General features: G+C 43.9%; 1 protein-coding gene across 2 annotated transcripts in view; it reads left to right on the top strand.

Annotated features, from left to right (window-relative positions):
• The first annotated feature begins 307 nt into the window (after window positions 1–307).
• Window positions 308–25,719, top strand: part of dhtkd1 (dehydrogenase E1 and transketolase domain containing 1) — a 57,650-nt gene continuing 32,238 nt past the window's right edge. Inside the window, exons 1-4 of one of the 2 annotated variants that reach the window (XM_069909656.1) lie at window positions 406–475; window positions 3,133–3,210; window positions 18,605–18,760; window positions 21,080–21,291. In XM_069909656.1, the coding sequence (XP_069765757.1) occupies window positions 3,171–3,210; window positions 18,605–18,760; window positions 21,080–21,291 (408 nt within the window). In that variant the 5' untranslated portion in view covers window positions 406–475; window positions 3,133–3,170. Of the gene's footprint in view, window positions 476–3,132; window positions 3,211–18,604; window positions 18,761–21,079; window positions 21,292–25,719 lie in introns of both variants that reach the window. The other variant, XM_069909655.1, reaches the window with a different exon arrangement.

Here is a 25,719-nt window from a genome sequence, read left to right as displayed (position 1 = left end):
TCACCTGCACACCTGCTGGTCCATTCATTGTAATACAGCATTTGTTCTCTCAATATCACCACGGTGGCACCTTGTAGCTTCTTGCCCCTCCCCTCCAGAAGAGGGGTTGTGGGGTCTCCCACCCCCATAGGAATGCAGCCCTGCAAAGAGCTTTCAGCTGTTGCTTGTCGCCAGATCCGAGGCGTGGAGCTCCGAGACCTATCAGAGTTTGGAGGCGGCGCCTGCTCCACTCTCTGCACATGCCCGTTGGAGGTCCCGGACACTGCGGGACAGGGGGGTAGAGGAGGAGGAAGAGGGGGGGGGGGAAAGAGCCGGGGCATCTCCGCCATGTCAGGGAATGCCTTGCATGTCGTGTTGAAACAGACATCGCGGCGCCTGTGCCGCTTGTACCGCACCCAGAGGGGGGTCTATGGATATAAACCTCAGCGGAGCGACGCTGCTCTTCAGTTCACAGGAGAGAAAATGCCACCTCAAGGTCAGTTGAGAAGTTGGCCATTGCCCAGCTTTTCCGGTTAATGGGTCATCTGCAGTTCATTTCGGTGCGAGCTTTGCAAAACTGCGATTCACGGAGGGCGGCGGAGTTTGGCCAACTTTCAACGCTTGCTCAGCGAGCGGGGGGCGGGGCGGGGGGCGGGGGGCTCTGGGAGAGGTTCAAGGAACGAGGGGGCCCTCCACCTGAGAATGGTGGGGGGGGGACCCTCCACCTGAGAATGGTGGGGGGGGGACCCTCCACCTGGGAATGGGGGGGGACCCTCCACCTGGGAATGGGGGGGGACCCTCCACCTGGGAATGGGGGGGGACCCTCCACCTGGGAATGGGGAATGGGGGGTGGGGGATCCTCCACCTGGGAATGGGGAACCCTCCACCTGGGAATGGGGAATGGGGGTTGGGGGACCCTCCACCTGGGAATGGGGAATGGGGGTTGGGGGACCCTCCACCTGGGAATGGGGGGTGGGGGATCCTCCACCTGGGAATGGGGAACCCTCCACCTGGGAATGGGGAATGGGGGTTGGGGGACCCTCCACCTGGGAATGGGGAATGGGGGTTGGGGGACCCTCCACCTGGGAATGGGGGGTGGGGGACCCTCCACCTGGGAATGGGGGGTGGGGGACCCTCCACCTGGGAATGGGGGGTGGGGGACCCTCCACCTGGGAATGGGGGGTGGGGGACCCTCCACCTGGGAATGGGGGGTGGGGGACCCTCCACCTGGGAATGGGGGGTGGGGGACCCTCCACCTGGGAATGGGGGGTGGGGGACCCTCCACCTGGGAATGGGGGGTGGGGGACCCTCCACCTGGGAAGGGGGGTGGGGGACCCTCCACCTGGGAAGGGGGGTGGGGGACCCTCCACCTGGGAATGGGGGGTGGGGGACCCTCCACCTGGGAAGGGGGGTGGGGGACCCTCCACCTGGGAATGGTGGGGGGGGGGGGGAGGTACTGGGAGAGGTTCAAGGAACAAGGGGGACCCTCCACCTAGGAATGGTGCAGACAAGCCCGTCTGTTCCCGTTCACCCTCAGCGCCACGGTTCCTCGGAGGGTGAATGGAGCAGCCTTCTACCCGAAAAATGTGCCAGGACCAGCCTCGAATGAGCTTGTGCAACGTTGTGAAAGTCTGCAGACATTATTGTGATTGAAGTCGAACTGCAACGCGAGATCAAACCGTGTCCTTTACGTTGCAAAGATGCAGAACCAATACTTCAGGCTTGAGCCCTTCAGCAAGGTCTTAAAAAAAAATGTAGGCAGGCTCCTGAAGTAATAGGGTGAGGGGCAGGGGAGGAGCCACAGTCCCATAGGCAGGTGCAGAAGGGAGGGAGGGCACCTTAGCCAGTAGGGGAAGGCTCTGTGAATGGAGAGCTGGAGGAAAGGAGACCGAGGGATGGGGAAGGGAGGGAGGATGGAGAAGGCTAGCAGAAACTGGAGAAGTTGATGACGTCTGGTTGGAGAGGGCCCAGACAGAAAATCAAGTGTGGTGCCTCCAATTTACCAGTGCTCTTGGTGGGATAGTACATGAGGCCATGGACAGACAGTGCAGGAGTGGGGCGTGGGGAATGGTGGGCCACTGGGAGATCCCGTCACTGAAGCGATCTCCCAGTCTGCGTCCAGTCTCTCCAAAGTAGCTGACTGCAGATGCTGTGGTTGTGGGTGAAAAATGCTGGAGAAACTCAGCAGGTCATGCAGGAGGCAAAGGTATATAATTAAGATTTTAGGCTTGAGCCCTTCGTCAAGGTGAGAGCAGAAAACAGGCAGGCTCCTGAATATAAAGGCTCGGGGAAGATGGAAAAGGCGCAGGGGATAGAGCACAGACCATCATGCCAAGAGACCATGGGTAAAAATGACCTGTCAAATTACAAAAGAAGCTAGTGGAATTGAAACTATTTAAAAGGTATTGATTGGGTGTCAGCTAGGTCAGTGGTTCCCAACCTTTTTTCCCCATTCACATACCACCTTAAATAACCCCTTACTAACCACAGAGCACCTGTGGCATAGGATGCCATAAGTGCTCTGATTAGTAAAGGATTGCTCAAGGTGGTATGTGAGTGGAAAGAAAATGGTGGAGAACCCTTTGGGAGAGGTCCTAGTTATCCCATCAGTTCCCACTTCACCCATATCTCTGTGAGTGTTCATGTGTACCTCAGTAGAAGAGACATGAGAAGAACATACAAACTCCTTACAGACAGCATGGGATACAAAGCCTAGTCCTAATCACTGGGGCTGTAAGTGTTGCGTTAACCATGCTGCCTTTGTCCTCCTCTTTTCTAGTCTAGCCTTGTAGCTAAAATCCCTCATCTCTGCAATTAGAAGCTTCAGTTCTTAGCATGGTGATCAGAATTGGATGTTGCAGTAGCCGTGACCCAATCAATACCTTTTAAATAGTTTTAATTCCACTAGCTTCTTTTGTAATTTGACAGGTCATTTTTACCCATCATGACTTGCTGAGTTCCTCCAGAATTCTTTGTTTCCTTGACTTGTATTTAATAGTTTCTGATTGTGATGTGGAGGGTCCAAGCAGTGACAAGTCTGGACACAGTTTAACCACAAACGAGGATCTTTATTTGCTCACAGTGGTGGGGGGGAGGGGTGTACTCGTGTACAACAGACGCAGCTAAACAACCGATATTCACTATTCCTGACAGATCACTACTAATCGTGATTATCACAGATAAACGCAAGGATGAAACATAAAATACCCAGCAGCCCTCACTCACTTGCAGGTACAGCACCCCGATTAACCACAATGAGCAACTACACTGTTAATATCGAGTAAGGCACAACAGTCCTTTCTGGGTAAGTCCCACAATAGATCCCTTCTCCCCCACCCCCCCATACCAGCACACCCCTTACAATCACCTCTCCAGCATCACTCACAACCTTGCATGGAGCTAGAGTTCGTTCTCAGGGTGAGGGTGGAGGGGGAGAGTGAGTGAGCTGCTCCACTTGCTGAGCTTTATACACAGCCGACTGGAGGGGCAAATTCTGGCATGCCCAAATGAGGCAAGAAGTTCAGAAGAGCCAATTATAATGTGTACCCTCATCTGTGGGTCGACTTGACCTTGACCTCTGACCAGGCTCCTGCTAAAGAGGTCTTGTGACCCTCTGTGTTACACCAAAGCTTAAGGCGATGGAAATAAAGTTAAACAAGAAAGTCAGGAGATGCTACGGTTTCTGTTTAATCCACAAAAGTGTTGGAGAAACTCAGCAGGTCACACAGCATTCTTTATGGTAAAGATACATAACCAACGTTTTGGGCCTGAGTCCTTTAAGGTGATGGAAGTGCTTGTTGGATGAGACTCAGGACGAGGTGGAGGCTGACACTAAGTGAAGATTTTGGTTGAGACACGGAGAAACAAGTACAAACCTTGTGACTCCCAGGATTTACACTAATATTATTGTCAGAGTAAAAACATGACATCACATACAACCCAGAGATTCTTTTTCCTGCGGACGAGACAGAATTACCACATACTGGTAGTGGAAAAAAACTGCCCTATGTACACCATATAACAATTACAGTACGGAAACAGGCCATCTTGGCCTCTCTAGTACGTACCAATTTAAGTGATCTCCTCTAGTCCCACTTGCCTGCATCCTGCCCATAACCCTCCAATCCCCTCACATCTATGCACCTATCCAACTTTTCCTTAAATGACAAAATTGACCTTGGTTCAACATCCTCTTCTGGAAGGTCATTGCACTCAGCCACCACTCTCTGAGTGAAGAAGTTCCCTCTCATGTTACTTATAAACTTTTGTCCCCTAACCCTTAACTCATGACCTCTTGTTTCAATCTCTCCTACCTTCAAGGAGAAGAGCTATTCACATCTATCTATTCCCCTCATAATTTTAAATACCTCTATCAAATCCCCCCTCAACCTTCTACGCTCCAATGAATAAAGACCCAGTCTACTCAATCTTTCTTTGTATTATAGATACTGCAATCCAGGCAACATGTTAGTTAATCTTTTGCAATACAGAGAGAAAACAAAATCAATAAGGCCCTTAAATGAACCCCTGATTGAGTTTGTTGTTGAGGAGTCTGATGGTGGAGGATGAGCAGCCGTTCCTGAACCTGGTGCTGCGAGTTGTGGCACCGATGCCTCTTTCCTGATTGTAGAGTGTATGCTGGGTGGTGTGGATCCTTGATGATTGCTGCTGCTCTCTGACAGCCATGTTCCCTGTAGATGTTCTCAATGGTGGGGAGGGTTTTGCCATATGATGTCCTGGGTTGTGTCCACGACCTTTTGCAGAGCTTTGTTCTCAGGGTTATTAGTGTCTCCATTACCAGTCCTACTTTATTTCCTCAAACGCCCTGCCTTTCCCTTGCCTTCACAGCGCAGATTTTTACTATTTACTAAATGCCAGGGATAACTTTGCAGTAAGCAAACAACCTTTAAACGTGCACTTTTGGGATGTTGTCGGGAAATCCACGTGGACATAGAGACAGCGTGCAAACTCCACACAGAACCTGAAGGCAGGATAGACCCTGGGTGACTGGAGCAGCAAGGCAGTGGCTCCTCTTGCTCTGCCATTATGCTGACGTTGCATTTCAACAGTTGGAAAGTAAAGAAATTTCAATTTAATTTCCAGTTATTTTTCACATTATACCTTGTGCAGTTAGAAGGGCTCTTCTGCAAGCAGACTAACAGGTTATTTGCTAATTTTAAATGCAGCTATGTAACGAGCATAATTACAGAGTATTGGGTTACAAAGACGAGAATAATATAGTGTAAAGCATGGGCGGTGTGGTTGCATTGTTCATTCAGGAACCTGCTGGCTGAGGGGAGGGGGAAAACACTAGAGTCTGCAGACACCATGGTTGAAGTAAAAACACAACGCTGGAGAAACTCAGCAGGTCAAACAGTGTCCTTTATACAGGAAAAGTAAACATACAGAACCAACATTTTGGGTTTGCCCTTCATCACGTTATGAACAAAATGTTGGCAGGCATCCAAACAATAGGGGTGGAGTGGAGAAGGGCAGGGAGAGGACAGTGCCATAGGCAGGAGGTAATAGGTGGATAAGGGAGGGAGGGCACAGCAGCGAGCAGGAGTGGGAGGAGTATAGCTGTGAATGGAAAGGGAAGGGGGTTGGAGAGCTGGAGGAAAGGAGACAGAGTGATGAGGAAGGGAGAGAGAATGAGGAGTGGGCTAGCAGAAACTGGAGATGTTGACGTTAATGCCACCGGTTTGGAGAGTGCCCAAACGGTAATTTAGGGTTGCTGCTTGAATTTACGGTGGCCTTGGTTTGGGTGTGCATGAGGCCACAGACCGACATGTCAGCGAAGCGATCTTGCAGTCTGCAACCAGGCTCTCCTATGCAGAGAAGACCACGGATGCAGAAGATAACTCCCACAGATTCACAAGTGAAGGGTTGCTTCACTTGTAAGGGCTGTTTGTGGCCCTGAATGGTGGTGAGGGAGGAGGTGTGGATGCAAATATGGAAGAAGCAGTTTTTCAGGCTGCGAGTGTGTGCTTTCACACTCTTGTGCCTTCTGCCCAATGGGAGAAGAGTGCGTGTCCTGGGTGCGATGGGGCCCTTGCGTATGGTGGCTGCCTCTCCTCACCAACAGTAGCTAAAGATGGAGGAGAAGGAAGTTTGTGTCTATTCTGACCAACATCCCTCTCTTCTGTAATCTGCGAGAATACGGAGAGGGTGGTGAAGGGGGACTAAATGTCACAAGAGGTGGTGGCTGAGGCAGGGTCATGAAGGCTTGTTAATTATTAATCTGAAGGGAACGTGAGTGAAGGAAGAGTAATGACAACTGTGGAGAAAGTGCAAATAAACTTGGAATGTGGAATAAAAACAATGTAAAATTGGAATTCACAGAAAATGCTGACAATAGCACACAGGTCAAGCAGCATCTGTGGAGAGAGAAATACAATGTGAATGTGTTTCATCAGACAAAACATAAATCAAGAACTTGGCATCCTATGTTTTGGAATAAAGTGCCATCCATTTGTGATATGGAGGAATTCTCAACTCCCAAGCAGTGGAGAGGTTGAGTTATTGAATATATTCTTGACTGAATACACTGGTCAATGAAGATTTTGTTTCCTGAACACTTTTGGGTGCATTTTATGCATTTTGGGCTGCTGATCACAAAAATCACTTTAGAATTTTCCTGTCACATACGTTTTTTTTAGATAAAGTCTATTTTTGTGATTTCCTGTCATATTTTTAACATGCTTCAAGCATAGAAAACCAGAGGAGTCACGTGATGGAGTAGTGGCGGGTCGGGTAAAATCAGCCCTCTCCAGAAAAAAGAAAAAAAGTCAAGAAAAGAAAACGTTCAACAAGTATAAAATATAAGAAATAGAAGATAAAGTTGCAGAGAAGAGAAAGAAGATGGCACCCAAGAAGGAAAAAGTAAAAGCAACGGGAAAAAAAGAAGAAAATGCACCGGAAAAGAAAGGAGAAGGCCTTACCTGCATGAAGGAACAGGGAGCCATGGTGGCGAAGAACGTCCGTTCTCCAGGGTTGGTGCCGGCCCTGCGGAGTCGCGACCCCCTGACTGGTGGTCTGCAACTGTGCATGCATGAGGAGTCGCGCATGAGCAGTGTGCAATCAAAGGTAAAAGAAAACACCTAAGGGAGGGGGGCTCAGCCGAGGAGTGGGCAACCATGGCGTGACCAGCTGAGGGACACCTGACCAGGGCTCTCAGCTGGAAGATGAGGAAGGCGGCTGGAGAGGGAGTGAGGTACCAGATGAAAAAGAAGGACGACAGGGTGAACGGCAAGAGGAGCAGCAGCAGGAGGCCAAGCAAGAAGAGACCCGACAAAGTGAGACAAGCAACTCATCAGGAGAATCAGAAGAGACACAGATACAAAAAAGAGAAGAAGACACTAACACGGGTACAGACACAGAAGAAGACCAAGATCTTCACAGAGAAATAGAAGGTAAAACAGATGGACAGAATATAGATAAAGCTTTTTTTGAAGAACAAATGAGAGCATTAAAAGAATGGTTGTCATTAGAATTTAATGCAATTAAAAGAAAAATGAAAAGAACAGAAGATAAAATGCAAAGATTAGAACAGGTCATGACAGAAATAGGGAAAAGAGTAGAAAATGTGAAAGAACAAGAAACGGCTGTAGAAATGGAAGTAAACAACTTAAGAGGAAAATTGGAAAAAAGTGACAACAAAATTTAAGAGACATGAGTTATTATCTCATAAAATTGATACATGGGAAAATTATATAGGCGAAACAACATAAAAATAGTGGGCCTGAAGGAGGGTGAAGAAGGCACAGACATGAAGGAATTTATAAAAGAATGGATCCCGAAGGTCCTGGGAACGACAGAAATGCAGGAAGGAATGGAAATAGAAAGGGAACACAGAGCACTAGCTCCGAAACCGCAGACACATCAGAAACCAAGATCTATCTTTGTAAAATTTTTGAGATACACGACAAGAGAAAATATACTGGAACGGGCAAGGAATATAATTAGAGGAGATAATAAGCCATTGGAATACGAGAGTCAAACAATAGTTTTTTACCCAGACATAAGTTTTGAACTCTTAAAGAAGAGGAAGGAGTTTAATACAGCAAAATCGATCCTATGGAAAAAAGGTTATAAATTCATGTTAAGATATCCAGCTGTGCTTAAAATATTTATACCCGGGGAGCAAAGCAGACTGTTCTCAGAGCTGGAGGAAGCACAAGAATTCGCAGAGCGTTTGCAGGACAGAAGGAGAGATGAAGAGACGTAATAAGAATGAAGAATGGTGTGATAAAGTATATATAAAGATGTAAAAACAATGTATATGTAAAGAACTAAAGAGGGAAAAGAGAAGGGAAGGAAGGAAAGAAGTAAGGGGGAAAAAAAGGGAGAGCTTTGTTATATGTGTAAAAAAAAAAGTGTTTTCTTGGGGGGTGGTGGGGAGAGAGAATAACCGTCACTGTGAAATCAGTTGATGCTTGCGAGCAAGATCGTAATCCAAATGGAAAGGGGAGTTGTGATTGCCCGGAAAGGGATAAGAGGCAACTCAGAGAGGGGGGGCATTTGGGGTTAAGGTAATATGAAATGTGGGAATTGTTGGAGTTTTATGTTTTAAATGTGTTGTCATACATTGAGTTTAAAAAGGGAAAACTGAGAGATGAAAATGGGGAAAAGGGGGATGGAGATGGTGAGGAAGCGAAAATGAGGTGTAAACAAGCTATAAGATGGCCACATTGAACTATATGACTATAAACATAAATGGAATACATAACCAAATTAAAAGGAAGAGGCTATTTACTGAAAAAAGAAAAAAATAGATTTAGCATTTCGGCAGGAAACACTAACTGAAGTGGAACATAACAAATTAAAGAGAGACTGAGTAGGACACGTAGCGGCAGCATATATAATTCAAAAGCTAGAGGTGTAGCTATATTAATTAATAAAAATGCATCAATCAAAATAGAGGAGGAAATAGTAGATCCAGCAGGGAGGAATGTAATGATAAAGTGTCAGATCTACTCAGAAATTTGGAATTTGCTCATCCTCAACATTCATTGGAGCGACTTCATCATCAACATCGAAGTACTCGAGATGGCAGAGGCTGACAGCATTGAATCCACGCTTCTGAAGACCCAACTGCGCTGGGTAGGTCACGTCTCCTGAATGGAGGACCATCGCCTTCCCAAGATCGTGTTATATGGCGAGCTCTCCACTGGCCGCCGAGATAGAGGTGCTCCAAAGAAGAGGTACAAGGACTGCCTAAAGAAATCTCTTGGTGCCTGCCACATTGACCACCGCCAGTGGGCTGATATCGCCTCAAACCATGCATCTTAGCGCCTCACAGTTTGGCAGGCAACAACCTCCTTTGAAGAAGACCGCAGAGCCCACCTCACTGATGTTTCCAATGATGGGAAAATCCAGAACCCGGGGCCATGGTTTGAGGATAATAGACAAACCATTTAGGACCGAGATGAGGAGGAATTTCTTGACCCAGAGTGTGGTGAATCTGTGGAATTCATTGCCACAGAGGGCAGTAGAGGCAGGTTCATTAAATCTATTTAAGAGGGAATTAGATATATTTCTTCAGTATCAGGGTATTAAACGTTACGGAGAGAAGGCGGGGACGGGGTACTGAACTTTAAGATCAGCCATGATCTCGTTGAATGGCGGAGCAGGCTCGAAGGGTCGAATGACCTACTCCTGCTCCTATCTTCTATGTTTCTATGTTAAAAGACAAAGGAGGAAAAACCCAACACCCAACCCCAACCCACCAATTTTCCCTTGCAACTGCTGCAACCGTGTCTGCCTGTCCCGCATCGGACTTGTCAGCCAAAAACGAGCCTGCAGCTGATTTGGACAATACCCCTCCATAAATCTTCGTCAAGCCAAAGGAATGAAGAGGATCTAAAGTTTATGCAGGACATTTTTTTGAAGATTGTAAGACACACAAGGAAATATGTTGATAGGAGGGGATTTTAACCTTAATTTGGATCCAATGTTGGATAAAACTGGACAAAAGACAAGTAAAAAGAATAAAGTAGCCAAATTTATGGTTAAATCAATGCAGGAAATAAAACTTTCATAACTTTATTTATTTGTTCAACAAAGTTATTATATACAATAAGAAAAATACATATTATGAACGATAAAAATTTTTTCTTTTATATATAAGAAAAGAAAAAAGAACCCCTCTTCCCCCTCTCAGCCTACTCTCTTTAGGAGAGCCAAAGGAAAAGAAAAGAAAATTGAAATATATTTACTAAAATATTCGACATATCTAATACAATTGCTAGATACCAAAAATAATCACAAAATTAATAATAACAAAGAAAAAAATAAATTTTTTTTAAATATATAGAACCCTCAAACTAAAATATATAGGCCCTCCAAATAAAAATAATATTCGTTAATAAGAGAGAAAAAAACTACCAAAAGGTAGTAACTCCCTAAAAAAACTGGTTGTGGATTATCCACGAGTGACTGATGACTAACAAAGAAATTAGTGCAATCCCCTCCTCCCCAGCCAGCCAGTCAGAAATATTAACATATTACCAAAAAAAATTCAGCCTTGAGATTCCAGTCCAGATGGTGAACTCATTTCAAGAGTAGATGATCTCTTTCCATTCCCGTTCTTTCCATTTCTGCCATTTTGTCCATTTCCAAGTCCATCAGGTTTTCTTTTAGGAGATAATGGTGGACTCTTCTTTGTCCTCTGACATCTGGTAACAAATTATCAAAAATCATTGCCTCATGCTCACTCTCAAAAAATTGAAACTGATAATTTCCATAAAACACTTTTAACACAGCAGGATAACGAAAAGCAAATTTATAACCTCTACGCCATAAAACATCTTTAACTGGATTAAATTCACGTCGGCGTCGGGTGATATCTTGACTCAAATCAGGATAGAAGAAAACACTACTATTCTGAACCATCATTGGAGTTTCCCTTTGTCTTGCATTTTGAAATGCAAGTCGAAGAATTGTCTCTCTATCCAAACAATGAACTATCACAGCTCTTGGCGGCTGACCAGATAAAAGTGGTCTTCTTAAAGTTCTATGTGCTCTTTCCAATACCAGTCTGTCAGGAAAGGACTCTTCCCCCAACATCTGGGGAATCCAATTTTTAAAAAATTTGACGGGATCTTGACCTTCTGGCAAACCCACAATTTTCACATTATTTCTTCCTCTTTGATTTTCCAAATAGTCCATTTTTTTAATTAACTCTTTTTCCCAGGCTCCTAAATCTTTAACTGATTTTTCCACCTTTACTATTGTTTCTGTATTGGATTGTACCTGTTGTTTACATTCAGAAAGAGAAGCTTCAAATTTTTTGAAGTTTTCCCGGTTTTTTTTAACTTCTGTTTTAACCACATTTAAGTCTGAAATTATATCAGTATTCATTTGAACCACCTGGTTCAATTGACCAGTAATAACATCCAAATAGGAAGCAATACCTTCAAACATCATGTAAACAGGCTGAAGTGCAGTTTGAATTACAGGATCCGGTTCCATAATTTGTAACTCACTTTCTTCCCGCTCTTCTTCCATTTCCTGTACAGCAGTAGAGTAAGTTAAGTCTTCTTGTTGTTCTTCAAAAGGTAGCATTCTAGTTGTTTTGCTGCGAGTTTGGACACCCAACGACGAACCCCCGACTTCCTCAGGGGGTCGTCGCTGCTGTGTCCCCCCACAGACCATTTTTTAATAAAATTACAGAGTTCTCCGTAATTAACAGCGCGGTGTGGGGGGGGTGGGGTGGGAGGAGTCTCAACAGGGAGCACTCACAGAAACTACACACAATTCACGCATGTCAGATGCTGGTTAATCACTGATAATCACACCTCCTGATAAACCACTGATAATATCAACTCCCAATTGTGAAACAAGGGTTAATTTAAATTTTAAAACCGTCCCCACCAGCCACAGGCATGGTGTCCCACTTAAGTACAGAATCTAATAACACTGATAACAAGAATAATGCAGAACAGTCCTTTCTAGGTTTGCCCCACAATAACCCCCTCTTCATGCCCCAATTCCAACACACACCTTACAATTGAATCTCCAACGTCGCCCATGGCTGCGCCACTTCTTACTGCAGCTGACTGGAGGGCAAATGATGCAAGGTGTTCAAGAGCGCCAACGGTAAGGTGTGCCGTCACCTGTGGATGGGCTATCCTTGATTGATGTGGGGAAATGACTTTTGACCTTCCCCGTCAGATTACCCTCCAGGAGCAAGCACATAGGTTATCCTTTGTTTGGAGCAGTTTCCTGACTGTTGGATGATCCTCTGAATAACAATCTGAGTGAAATACGAACGTCTGCACACGCTGAGGTTATAGTAAAAGCATGCAGAAATGCTGGAGGAACTCAGCCAGTCTCGCAACATCCACTGGAGATAAATCTATATTACCAACATTTCAGGCTTGAGCCCTTCTTCAAGGAATAAGCAAAGAACAGGAAGGTCAGAATAAAGACTGAAGACTGGCGGGAGGAGGTGTCCAGACCAACATAAGGTGTTAATTGGATATAATAAGATTTGGTTAAAGGGAGAGAGACCGAGCTGGGGAAAAGCGATGGGGGTGGGGGCTGGTTTAATGGAAACCGGAGAGGTGTTAATACCATCCAGTTGAAGGGTGCCCTGATGGAAGATGAGATGTTGTTCCACCAATTTGCGGGTGGCTTCAGTCTAGCAGTGCATGAGACCACAGACAGACATGTTGGCAAAGGAATGGGATGCACTGGGACCAGAGTTTTAATTAAAAAATTGAATATTAAAGTAACTGAATTTAAATTTAATTTCTGCCATGTTCAGGGTTATGGGCTGGGAGGGAGGGATTAGATTGATGTGGAGTATGTTCATATAGGTCAGCACAACGTCGGGAAAAGGGCAGTATGTAATGTTGTCTGTTGACAGTTGACCTTGTGTCTGGATTGTTGGCCCAGTTGCTGGGTTACTTGTCTGCTTAACCACTGGGTCATCACCAATGGAACAGCTATTGTATGGAGTCATTGGTTTGAGGTTTGGCTATTTTGGTATGTAAAACCTTTACCAATACGGATGTGTGAGAGTTTAATTCCACTGTGAGCGCTGTAAATCAGATTTCTGAATGGATAGTAAATCATAGACACAACCTCACTTTCTCTTTGCACTCAGTCATTTATTTATTTATTTTAAAATGTAATTATTCACAATACTTGCACCTGTGATGCTTCCGCAAAACAATACATTTCGAGACCTGGTCATGGCGACAAATTCCGAAACTCACAGAAGGTTGGTCTGTCTTTTTAACCGCGATTCCATGACTGTGGATTGACAGTGCTGGACTAAATGAATATTGGAAATAACTTCGTAAATAAATGCTCATTGCATTGGCTAATTATTACTTAAAATGAAAACCTAACCAGGTTATTGGGAGGAGGCAGTTCAAAAGTTTTGAATCCCGGGGTTGAGCAGACTGAGTGATCATTGAAGTTTAAGAAATTCATTGCAGTCCTCTGAATCAAAGAGGTTTCCAGGTTCCTTTTATTGTCACATAATAATACATTAGAAATGATGTAAGTCAGGTTCTGTCCGCCATCTGGCAAAGTAAAAGTCGCCGTGAGCATGACTAACGACAGGACAAAGAGAAGCTAAAGAGAGTCCCTTCGGAGTCACCAAGTGTCTGTGTCTGTGGATTCGCCTCCCCTCTCGCAGCCTCACGGACCCCTGTTTGATCCGTCAGCCACCCAAGCCCCAGATCAGAACCTCTGACACGATCGGGAAGACCTCAGCGCCCGAGGGCCTTCGTGAGCTTTTCTTGCCCTCTTGATCCTAGTTCTGATACCTGGTTCCCATGAACTCGCCTCCAGCAGCCTGTGTGGGGCCTTCAGCTGCTGAGCCACTCGCTGGGCCACCGCCGTCCTGAAGGGCCGTCTCCCATGTTTCTTCTCAACGGCCGGGGTGGGGTGGGGGTGCGCCACTCAGGCACCTCACGGGTCTGCTACTGGGCAGGTCCGACACCTCAACAGTCCAGGCCACACCCTGCTGAGCGCTGTTCTGGACATAAAAGATTTCTTCCACAACCAGTCATCCTCATTCCTCATCCTTACCATTCACTCTCAGTATACAAATACAACATAGTGGCCGCCAAGGCCTGGTCTCATAAGACATCTTTGTCGCCGATTTTGGCGAGTTCCGGCACCTAAAAAAAATTAGCTCTGCACCCCTGGGTGTCCTGCACTGACACCCCCTCCATCATATGCCATCTTGGGCACAGATGATTCAAAAATGTATATGTAAAACCCTGATCATGCGGCACCTATTCTGGTGCTAGATTTTCCCATCTATGAGATATTACTCACACTTTTAATTCACTTTGGTGGCGGCTACTCAGTAATATAACAAATTGAGTTTAAAGGGAGTTGAAACGTGGGGTCCCAGGGAGTTTGATGGTCCATGGAGCCAGGAGAACCAGATGCCAATCTGTCAGGATCTGGATAACAATTTCTTTCAGAAGGTTTGCTTCCTGAAAAAAAAATTGGGAACTATGATAGACCACTTCAAGCTGAACACAAAGATAATTTCAGATCTGCTGTATCACGTAGGAAGTTGGAGAAACATTAAATTGATTTTTATTGAATTTAACATGTTTAATCAAATAATGAGGCTAACACAAGATGTCAGGTTGACAGCACAGGGTTTGTCTTGGTCACCAGTTTTACAATTGAAGTAGAGCTCATCAGCTTTCTCAAGTGCAGTCAGGCTGCATCTGAGCCTTTAGCGTATTCTCGCCACAATACGAGTTCAATCTGTATATGTGAGTGTGCCCAACTGTGTCGCAGTGTGAAATGAAGAACAAGACAATAATCAGACATAGTCGAAGTTCAGGAAAAGTCATTGCTCAAACAGTCACCTGTAGCTTTTGAAAACCCCACACGTTCCAAATGATATCTTTTGGAACCTCCCGAGCCGGTTCGATTTAGCCTCCAGTGAGCCGCTACATGAGCTGCTTTTATTGCCTGTCTGCATCTATCCTGACTAAGCACGCCCAGGCCTAAGACAACATTTGCATAGCACCTGTACTAAATGCATACCCAGGTGTACTTGGACTGACTAAAACAGCTTGCTTTGTAGGCAATATGGACTTAACATATGACAGGAAATTACAAAAATAAGTTATATCTTTTAAAAAATTATATGATAGGAAAATTTAAGGTGATTTTCATGACTAGCAGCCAAAAATCTATAAAATACACCCAAAAATGTTCAGGAAGCTAAATCTCTGTTCTCCAGTGTAATCTAAATCTTATTGCATTTACAATGCTTTCCAATACATCTCACACAACCCTTCAACCAAGAAAGTACTTCCGTAAGTAGTCAGTGTTACAGAGGGTTAAATATTGGCTAGAGAAACAGAAAGGGAATTTTTCCAATAACATCAACAAGCACCTAGTTAAATATTTTTTAAAGTGTAACTGAAACATTTCTTCCCCTATGTTAAGACGGATACTAGTAAATTGTCAGCTGGTAACTAGTTTGTGATGAACTTTGTTCTGATCTGATATCCAGGATTGATCTGTGAATGAGTGGGTTTATAGCTGAGGCAGGGATGATTTTGCAATTCTAAGTTACAAAATCCTGTAGTGCAAACAGAACCATGATTAAGAGCAGTTTGGCGGTAAAACCGAATGGAATGACAACTGTTTGGGGACAGTGGGAAGGGGCAGAAGCTACTTTCTTCACGGGGGAAGTGTTGCTTCTGTTCATAATGCAAGATGATGAGGTGTGAACTGAGGGAAACTGAAATGCTTAGTCAATTTCATTTACCAGTATTTGTCACTTTTTACCTCGCACAGCGAGAAGGGTTCTGCAGCGTAAAGTTGCAATGAGAAGGAAGGTCAATCAGCTCCAAGCAAAGGCAGTGTGAGAGCACTGGTGTGGGGTTCATTTAGGAGCATGATGGCTGTGGGGAAGAAACTGTCTTTAAGCCTTTTGATGTTTGATTTCACCCTCTTGATCCTATTGGGAGGAGGGAGAAGCGTGTGTCCAGGGTGTGATGGGTCCATCAGTATGTTGGCTGTCTTTCATAATTGTGGTGCACACAATAATGACATCGTTATGATGGAATGATTAAACTGCTTTAATTACCAAAAACCTGAGCATTATTGATGCACGACTTGGCCAGGTTCCAGGTACAGGAGCAAGAAGAGAGAAGTTCGGGCACGCCAGCCTTTATTGGGAAATCCGGGGAGGAGCCAAGGGAGGGGTCAGGTAGATTCGGACTGGCCAGTCCTTACATCTATGCAAATGCCTTTCACCACAATAAGCTGTGGGATTGTAGATGTAGAGAACATTGTGTTATGTTCAGCACCATCTGTAGTGTTTAGGGCATAAATGGAAGTTGTGTGTGTGAAACTGGTTCGACAGGTCCCAGGAGCAGTGAATCCGACCGAGGGCTAATTGAACAGTAGTTTTTATTTACACTTGTAGGGGGAAGTCACAACAGGATTAAAAGAAACCCACATAAACATGTTCATTGGATCAAGCAATACATATACACAACCACTCGCGGGTAGAAAGCTATATAATCAAGTTACAATATACGATACTCTCCACCCCTTGATAGCTCTAGCAGGCACTGCTCTTATCTAAACTAAACTAGGGACAGTAATTTCTAGACACACAATACTACAGCTCCCAAATCTTTGTCTACTCATCTCACCAACAACTCTCCAGCATGAAGAAAAGAGGCAGATGGCTCACACATGAAGGGTTTTTTAGCTGCAGAGTGCAGTCCAACTTTCAAAGAGGCAATTAAAGGGGCCAGAGACTAAGTGTGCACTGACCTATGGGTAAGGCTTGATCTTGATTAGCAGATGAGATAACTTCCACCTAGGTTCCAGCCAGAGGTCACGCGACCCTCCGCGATCCACACTCAGCAGGTTCCAAACGGAGAGGTCACATGACCCTCCGCGATCCACATTCCCGCTGGAGGGGATCACGTGACCCTCTGCAATCCACACTCCCACCAGGTTCCAGACGGAGTGGTCATACGACCCTCCACAATCCACACTACAAATGAGTCTCATTCCTTGCTTATTAGAATGAACAACAGGGGTCAATTCTATTTCCATGCAGTTTATACCACGTCCAATTCAGATGTTTTATTTTAAATATGATGATGGTTTCTGCTCACCTCTGTTGTGAGGTACTGAGTTCCAGATAAATAACTCTTTCGATTAGAGGGAATTTTCCCCAACTCTCCTCCAATTCTTCAGTCTCCGAGTCGTTCTGTCAGAGGGAACAGACAGATCTCTCCTGCTGACCCTAAACTGCCTCTCCTAGTTTTAGACAAGGAACAAAACAGAAATACTGTATGATTAAAGGGTTGTCACTAAAGATGAACATGGATCCACAAAATGTTTAAACAATGTGTTAATTTTTGCTAATATGTTGATAAAAATTGCTGCATTAAAATCAGAGAAAACAACAACTTTCTAAATGTGTTCTGGACCAACCATTTTCTGCTCAAAGTTTATGGTCCCCTTCCGTGTGGAGCAGTCACGTCTAATTGGTTTCTTCTGTTCCACCGACAACATAAAACACTTCTTTTAATGATTTCAGTCTGTGGTTCCCTTTAATGTGGCTCCCGTCAAGAATGGCTGTTCAAGACGAGTCTTTTGTTCTTACAGATTGAATTTTCAAATACTTTCTTTTTAACATATTTTTATTGTTTAACTTAAGGATCCTACCTACAAAGTCTACTAATATAACAGGTCATATCGAATACAAATCACAAATCAATATAAATGTCATTTGAAAACTGATCCATATTTGTTTATTTAATAATATTTCTTAAAAATAAATCTGGATAGAAACCAAGTAAAACTAAACAAAGAGTAAATTCTGTCTAATTTAATGATATGATCTGAGACCACCATAATTAAACTGTATATAACCAGTTAATCTAAAAAAAAGAAAATAAACCTAAAACTAGATCTAATCGACCCCCTCCCTCTTATCAAGGTTATCTTGTAGAAAAGGATGTAACGATATGGATCGAATCGCGACCTTCAGAAACTAGACCGAGAATCACTGGAGCATCCAAACTTCTTAAATCTGCCAATCGCAATCGTATTCTATGAATGGGCCCCTCGTCTTTTTAAACTGAAACTTTCTAACTATAATGTTGTATCTGATTTTCTCTAATTAAATAGCACATTACATCATGTAACCATTGTGCATGAGTAGGTGAAGAGTTATCTTTCCATTTCATTAACATTGCTTGTCTGGCTATCAACGTGATAAAAGCTAAAACTTTCTCTTGCAATGCAGACAGAGGTATATCTCGTTCACGAGAATCCCCTCTATGGCTGGGATTAAGATCGACTGGGAACAAGATTTGAACACAAGATTTTCAGGTGTAGATTGGTTCTCTACTCTCAGCCTGATTAATGATTCTTCATTCTGTATGAGGCATTGCTGATTACAGTTTAAGGTGGCGCATAGATCACACACGTCCAAACGTAAATTATCTCATTTTTATGCAGATTTTGATCCACATGTGAGAAGTGTAAAATTTTTGAAGCTTCATTGTTGGGAAAACCTTTTTCAAACTTTATCATTGATTTTTAAGATCAAAATTTAATAGTCTTCGTGTACTTAAATAAAATGTTCTTTATTTTCCAGTGGACCATAGTCTGATCCGGCTGGTGACTGCTTATCGTGACCACGGCCATAAAGCTGCAAAGATCAACCCCCTGGGTCAAGATGAACAAAAGATTATTCCTGAAATTCGGTTCTTAACTGAATTGCTTCAGAGTAATGATCTGGTTTGCACAAAAGGTAATCATTGCTCTCATTCACACATTGTAGTTACTGTGCTCCATTTTAAAAAGGAGATGTGGGCAAGTTTTGGTGGCATTGTAGTTCACCTACTGGATTGGGTTGGGACATGATCAGGAGTGGTGGTTGAGGGTTAGATTAAATCCAAGCACCGGTAACGGTGAAGATTAAAATAAAAACAATCTAGTTCGCTAATGTTTTCAGGGAGGGAGATTGGCTCAAGACTGGCTGAAGGGGTGCCAGATATTGGAACCGGGATGTGAGAGGGGCTAAAGGGTTCCTTCCTAATCGTGTCGGAGGTTCAGATCTGGAGCTCTCATTGCCAACGGTTTGGACTGGATTGTGTGTGGTTGAGGGGACTGCGAGAGCGCTGAAGGTGAATCCACGGACACTCAGCGACTCTGAGGGGATTCTTTGACTATTTCTGCTGAGGGTGAAATTTTGTGCTAAATTGCACAGACTTTATGACTTTATTACATGACAATACATTGAATCGTTAATCTTTTTACCCGGTCTTGCCTCAAAGTGACTCCAAGTCACTAATGTAATTGACCACAGGTTGCCTACCATAGGTAGGCAGTAAACGCTGACTTCACCAGCAACATTTTTTTTTTTAATTTGAGGGTGGGAAAAGCCCACAAGAAAGACTCCTGTAAAGTGGATGGATCAAGTGTAGTCTGGGTGACACAGTTCAGAAGGTTGATTATGACCTCTCCTCTCCTGCATTATTAAGCTCAGGATATCAAAGGTGGTAGGGAGAAGGCAGGAGAACGGGGTAGAAAGGAAAAATACATCAGTCATAATTTGAATGGTGCAGCAGACTCGATGGGCCAAATGGGCAAATTCTGCTCTGAAATCTTGTGGTCTGAAAGAAAAAAAAACGTTGCAGTGAGTCATGACAGAAGAACAAAATTAGTATAGTAGATTATATGCTAGTTAGGTTGGGTTTCTTTGACAGAGGCCTGGTTAAAGTCGCAAACTAGGATTTGTAGTGTGCCAGGCTGGGCTGTCTCTTGTTTACTGACCATATCAGGCATAGAGCCAGATTAAACTAATGGGAGGTCTGTAGCATATGTAAATTAAAAAAAATACAGATAAATATTAAAACATCTAGTAGTTTAAAAGAGAGAACAAGGAGACAAGTAGGGTACCAAATGCCAGGGGAAACTAAATTCGGAGGAGAGAGATGAACTCAAAGCGATAAATCATTGGAAATGCTCCCTGGCGCATTTTATGAATGGATACAAATTTGTGTGGGTGATTTGTGGAAATAGCTCCTCTGGCTTTCTGGCGACTTGGAGGAAGTCTGCCATGGTCTATTCTAAATACAGCAGCGTAACCAATTGCCTGCTATCAATTTTTTTCCGGAAAGGTGGAGTGAGAGGGTGCACTTTAAGTTTATCAGGCAGCAGGTGAATAAATTGTTTTCCCTTGGGGGGGAAGATTGCATAATTTTTTGGGTGGCTACATAAGAGATGCTATGGCAACCCTTTAACCCCCCCCCCCCCCCCACAAGTAGATTAGCATACTCATGATGGGATTTACTTTGCAAATAGACTTCACTGAAAGGCAATCTAGCTACAGATCTGCCCTTCCTTTTTTTTTGTAGTAAAACAGCAGGGATTCGTAAAGGGAAGCAAGAGTCATTATTGTTTTGCATTTAGTCAATGTTATTTTCAGCTAACCCTTCCTCACAACTACTAACTACATGACTTGAAAGATTTTGTTTCCAGAACATTATCGTCCCGCCATAAACTTCTAGTGTAAAACTGCATTTCCACAGTCGCTGTGTGATTTTCAACCTAATCGGTAAATCAGTTGTCATCTTGCTGCTTCTAATCCACCAGTGATAATGTTGCCTTCCTTGCAGATGGCAGCATCTGGGTCTTCGTGCCATGTTGCTTGTTTTGTCCTTAGGATGGGTGGGGAATTAGGGATCGCTTTCTCAGCTTTGTTAAAAATAGCAATTGTTTTAACTTTATTAGCCTGCCTTTTATCAAGAACCATTGGGCTGCTTATCAATATTTAATAGGATGTATTAAAGCGGAATTAGGTCTTTTGACAAATGATTGCCTCTTTCAAAAGAAAGCAGGCAAAAATGGATTCGATCACCTCATGGTGATCTTTTAGATCACTTGGTTCTTGCGGGGGATCGAAAGATGTGTCCCACGGGTTCTGGGTTTAGGCGGGAAACCAGGGTTATAAGTGAGCAGATGGGGTGCAGGGCCAGCCATTAACACAGCACCGTACCAGTGAATCCCAGTTCATTGCACCCTGTGCTTCAAGCCTTGTTTGAATATTATCTTGCATTATTTCCAGATTTGTTGAACTTTGGAAAGGATGAGTCCAGTCTAGAAGAAGTGTTGGCCTATCTGGACAAAACCTACTGTGGGCACATGTCGATTGAGATTAGCCACCTGGAGACCATGTTGGAAAGGGAATGGTTTGCGCAAAGATTTGAACAAATTAAGCAAGAAACTTTATCACCAGAAGAGCAAAGACTTTTGGCAAAATTGATGCTGGAGTCTCAGGTAAGGTTGAGATTCATTCTAACTGATTGGATGAGTTATGACTCCTGTAGGGTTAAATTAAAGATCGGCAGAAGAATCGATTAATTGCTCTCAGTCTTCACCACTGCTCACCGAACCAATCTAGTATTTCATCTTGCATGGGTGAAACAGGCCACCCCAATGTGAAAATTTTTTTAAAAGTACCGTGTCATAACCCTAAGGGTTAATGGACAGTGAGGAAGGCTATCAGAGTTAACAGCAAGACATGGATTAGGTAGGAACTTGGGCCAAGGAGTGGCAAATGGAGTTCTGACATGTGGGAGGTGTTGCAGTTTGGTAAGTCAACCAGGTTAAAGGCTTTCAGGCGCCAGAGAGGGCTGGAGAAAAGAGCCGCAGGGGTATAGGTGCACAGTTCCTTGAAAGTGGCAACTCTGGTGGACAAGTTGGAGAGGAACACATTTGGGCACACTTGCCATCATTGGGCAGGGTATTGAAATCATGATACAATTGTACAAGGTGCTGGTGTGACCACACTGGAAGTATTGTGTTCAGTTCTTGCCAAAACTAAATAAGGACTTAATGCACTGGAAAATCTGCAGAGAAGATTCCCCAGGATGTTGTAAGGGAGTGGTTCTCAACCTTTTTCTTTCACGTACCTCTTTAAGTAATCCCTATGCCATCAACGCTCCAGCATTGCGTTTTGACCTCAACCATGGTGTCTGCAGATTTTCGTGTTCACTTCCGATAAATCCCTCTGGCCTGACCAAGTGTGTTCTAGGACAGTGTGCAGAGCCTAGGAAGAAATTGCCTTGAGGAAATATTTATATCATTGCTAGCCATGTGTGATCACTGGAAAGTTGGAGGGAGGAAATTGGTGTTTATTGATGTAAGAAGGGCTTCAAGGACATGCCATGGAAATGAGGGCCAGTGCTGGGTAAGTTACTGGAAGAAGTCCTGAGAGGCAGGATCTACCTGCATTTCGATAAGCGAGGACTGATTCAGGTGGTCAGCATGGCTTTGGGTATGGGACATCGTGTCTCATAAGTTGATTCCGTGTTTTTGAAGAGGTGACTGAGAAGATTAGCAAGGGCAGGGTGTTAGATATTATATATGTGAACTTCAGAAAGGCCTTCAACAAAGTTTTGCATTGGTAGGCTGGTCTTGAAGGTGAGCTGGCCAATTGGATACAACATTGGTTGGTGGAAGGAGTCGGAGAGTGGGAGTGCTGGGTTGTCTTCCACATTGGAGGCCTGTGACCAGTGGTGTGCCTCAGGGATTGGTGCTTGGTCCACTTTATCATCTAAATGTAACATACAGCGCAGTAACAGGCTCTTCCGGCCCATGATCCCATGCCACCCAAATACCCACAATTTAACCTACCAACACCATATATTTTGGAGGGTGGGAGGAAACCTACACAGACATAGGAAAAATGTACAAATTCCTTCTGGACCGTGGTGGATTAGAACCCAGGTCACGGGCGCTGTAACAGCATCACGCTAACTGTGCCACCTCTGTATTAAAGGTTGGAATGAATACTAGGTGGCATGATTAGTAGGGTGCAGATGGCACCAAAATTAGTTGCGAGGTGGGCAATGATGGAGATAGTTCAAGATAACAGCAGAATCTAGATCAGCTGAGAACGTGGGCCAAGGAATGGCAAGCGGAACTTGAGTAGGACAAGACAAAGTGGTTGTCAAGTTGCAGGGCCCTGGAATGACCTGAGGTACAGGTACATCGTTCCCTGAAGGTGGCAACGCAGGTAGACAGGGTGATGAAGAAGAGAGTGAAACATAAAAGTCTGCAGACACTGTGACTGTAGTAAAAATGCATGGAAATGCTGGAGGTACTCTGCTGGTCTTTTCAGCGTATATTTTGGGCCTGAGCCCTTCTCTGGCAGAATGAGCCAGAGACAGGAGGTCTCAGAATTCAGTCAGTGCCGGCTGGGGGTGGAATCCAGGCCAACAGAAGGTGTTAATTGGATATGATGAGGGGAGAAGTGAGAATTTATTTATTTTTTTTAATTTTTATTTTTCACATCATAAACCACATTGACCAAGATACATACTTTTTCCTTTTCAAATATATACAGTGTCGTTTTCTTCCCCCCGCACCCCTCTTCCCATCCCACCCTCCCTACCTCCCCTCCCATTCATTTAAAGTACAGAATCTAAGATACATTAAACCAGTCAAACAATGTTGTCATTCAATAAAAATAAACAAGAAATTCCACTGAGTCAATTCTTTTCATTTCCTTCTCCTTTCGTTAATTTAGGTGGTAGATGTCCCCGGTAGGTTTTCTCTATTGTGTTTCATGTATGGCTCCCATATTTGTTCAAATATTTCAATATTATTTCTTAAATTATATGTTATTTTTTCTAATGGAATACATTTATTCATTTCTATATACCATTGTTGTATTCTCAAGTTATCTTCTAATTTCCAGGCTGACATAATACATTTTTTTGCTACAGCTAGAGCTATCCTAACAAATCTTTTTTGTGCACCATCCAAATCAAGTCCAAATTCTTTGTTTTTTATGTTACTTAGGAGGAAGATCTCTGGGTTTTTTGGTATATTGTTTTCTGTAATTTTATTTAATATCTGGTTTAGATCTTCCCAAAATTTTTCTACTTTCTCACATGTCCAGATTGCATGAATTGTTGTTCCCATTTCTTTTTTCAACGAAAACATCTGTCAGATACTGTTGGGTCCCATTTATTTAACTTTTGAGGTGTAATGTATAGCCTGTGTATCCAGTTATATTGTATCATACGTAACCTCGTGTTTATTGTATTTCTCATAGTTCCAGAGCATAACTTCTCCCATGTTTCCTTCTTTATATTTAAATCTTGTTCCCATTTTTGTTTAGTTTTACCATTTGTTTCCTCATTCTCCTTTTCTTGCAGTTTAATATACATATTTGTTATAAATTTTTTGATTATCATTGTATCTGTAATCACATATTCAAAATTACTTCCCTCTGGTAACCTCAGACTGCTTCCCAATTTGTCCTTCAAGTAGGATCTCAGTTGGTAGTATGCCAACACTGTATCTTGAGTTATATTATATTTATCCTTCATTTGTTCAAAGGATAGTAATTTATTTCCTGAAAAACAATTTTCTATTCTTTTGATTTCTTTTTTCTGAGGTGAGAATTTATCATGCCTTTGCGAAAGGAGATGGGGAGAGACAGAGCTGGGGGAAGGCGATGGGGAAGAAGTTGGGTTTAACCAAAATCAGAGAAGGCGACGTTAATGCCATCCAGTCGGAGGGGGCCCAGTCGGAAGATGAGGTGTTGTTCCTCCAATTTGTGGGTGGCCTCAGTCTGACCGTGCATGGTCAGACATGTCAGCAAGAGAATGGGACAGGGAATTGAAATGGGTGGCCACTGGGAGACCCATGCTATTGTGGTGGCCTTTTCCCTGGAGTGTTGGAGGCTGAAGGATGATCTTCCAGAGGTTTATAAAGTTATGAAGGTCATAAATAAGGTGGATGGTCGCAGTCTTTACTCCAGGGTATAGGGCATAGGTTTAAAATAAGAGAGGAAAGTTTAAAAGGGAGACAGGAGATGGCCGATGCTGGAATTTGGAGCAAGAGAAACAATCTGCTGGAGAACCTCAGTGGGTCGTGCACCAGCAGTGGGAGAAAAATCAATGATGGACGTTCCTGGTCATTACCCTTCCTCAAGCTCTGATAGATTCAAGTCAACTTTATTGTCATCTGAAAGTGTTCTCTGGTCCTTGGTGCAAAACCCACAGACTCACAACCAGACATAACACACATACAGACAAATAATACGTGCGGTATGCAGGATAAGGTTTCATCTGTGTGAATAAATGAATATTGTTTCATAAATCTGAGAGTCTCAGATGGGTAGTGTCAGCAGTTCCTTTGGTTGTTCAATATTCTCACTGTTCGTGGCAAGTTGTTCCTCAGCCTGGTGGTGCTGGCTCTGATCCTCCTGTATCTCTTCCCCAACAGGAGCAGCTGAAAGATGCTGTGTGTTGGGTGGAAGGGGGTCCTCTATGATATTGTGCTTCAGACAATGATCCAGGTAGATCAGGTTGATTGGGGTGGGCGGGGGGGTGGGGAAGGAGGGAGACTCTAGTGATCCTCTCTGCCAATCTTTTGGTCCTGTAGATTGGCTTCCGATCCATTTCTTTGCAGCAACTGTAGCACACTGATGCAGCCAGCCAGGGTGCTCTCAATAGAGCTTCCATAGAAGGTTGGCATGATAGTGGCCGGTAGCCTTGCCCACTTCAGTCATCTCAGGAAGTGCAGTCGCTGTTGCATCTTCCTGAAAAGTGAGGAGATGTTGAGTGTCCACGATAGGTCACTAGTTCAGTGAACTCTGAGGAACTTGGTGTCTCCGCTCTCTCCTCTACAGAGTTGTTGATGTGTAGAGGAGGGTGGTTGTTCCTGGTCCTCCTGAAGTCCACAATCATC

This window comes from Narcine bancroftii, chromosome 13 (assembly GCF_036971445.1).
Source record: "Narcine bancroftii isolate sNarBan1 chromosome 13, sNarBan1.hap1, whole genome shotgun sequence".
In the NCBI taxonomy this organism is placed as follows: domain Eukaryota; kingdom Metazoa; phylum Chordata; class Chondrichthyes; order Torpediniformes; family Narcinidae; genus Narcine; species Narcine bancroftii.
The sequence above is the reverse complement of the archived record's forward strand: the minus strand, read 5'-3'. Positions and strand labels throughout refer to the sequence as shown.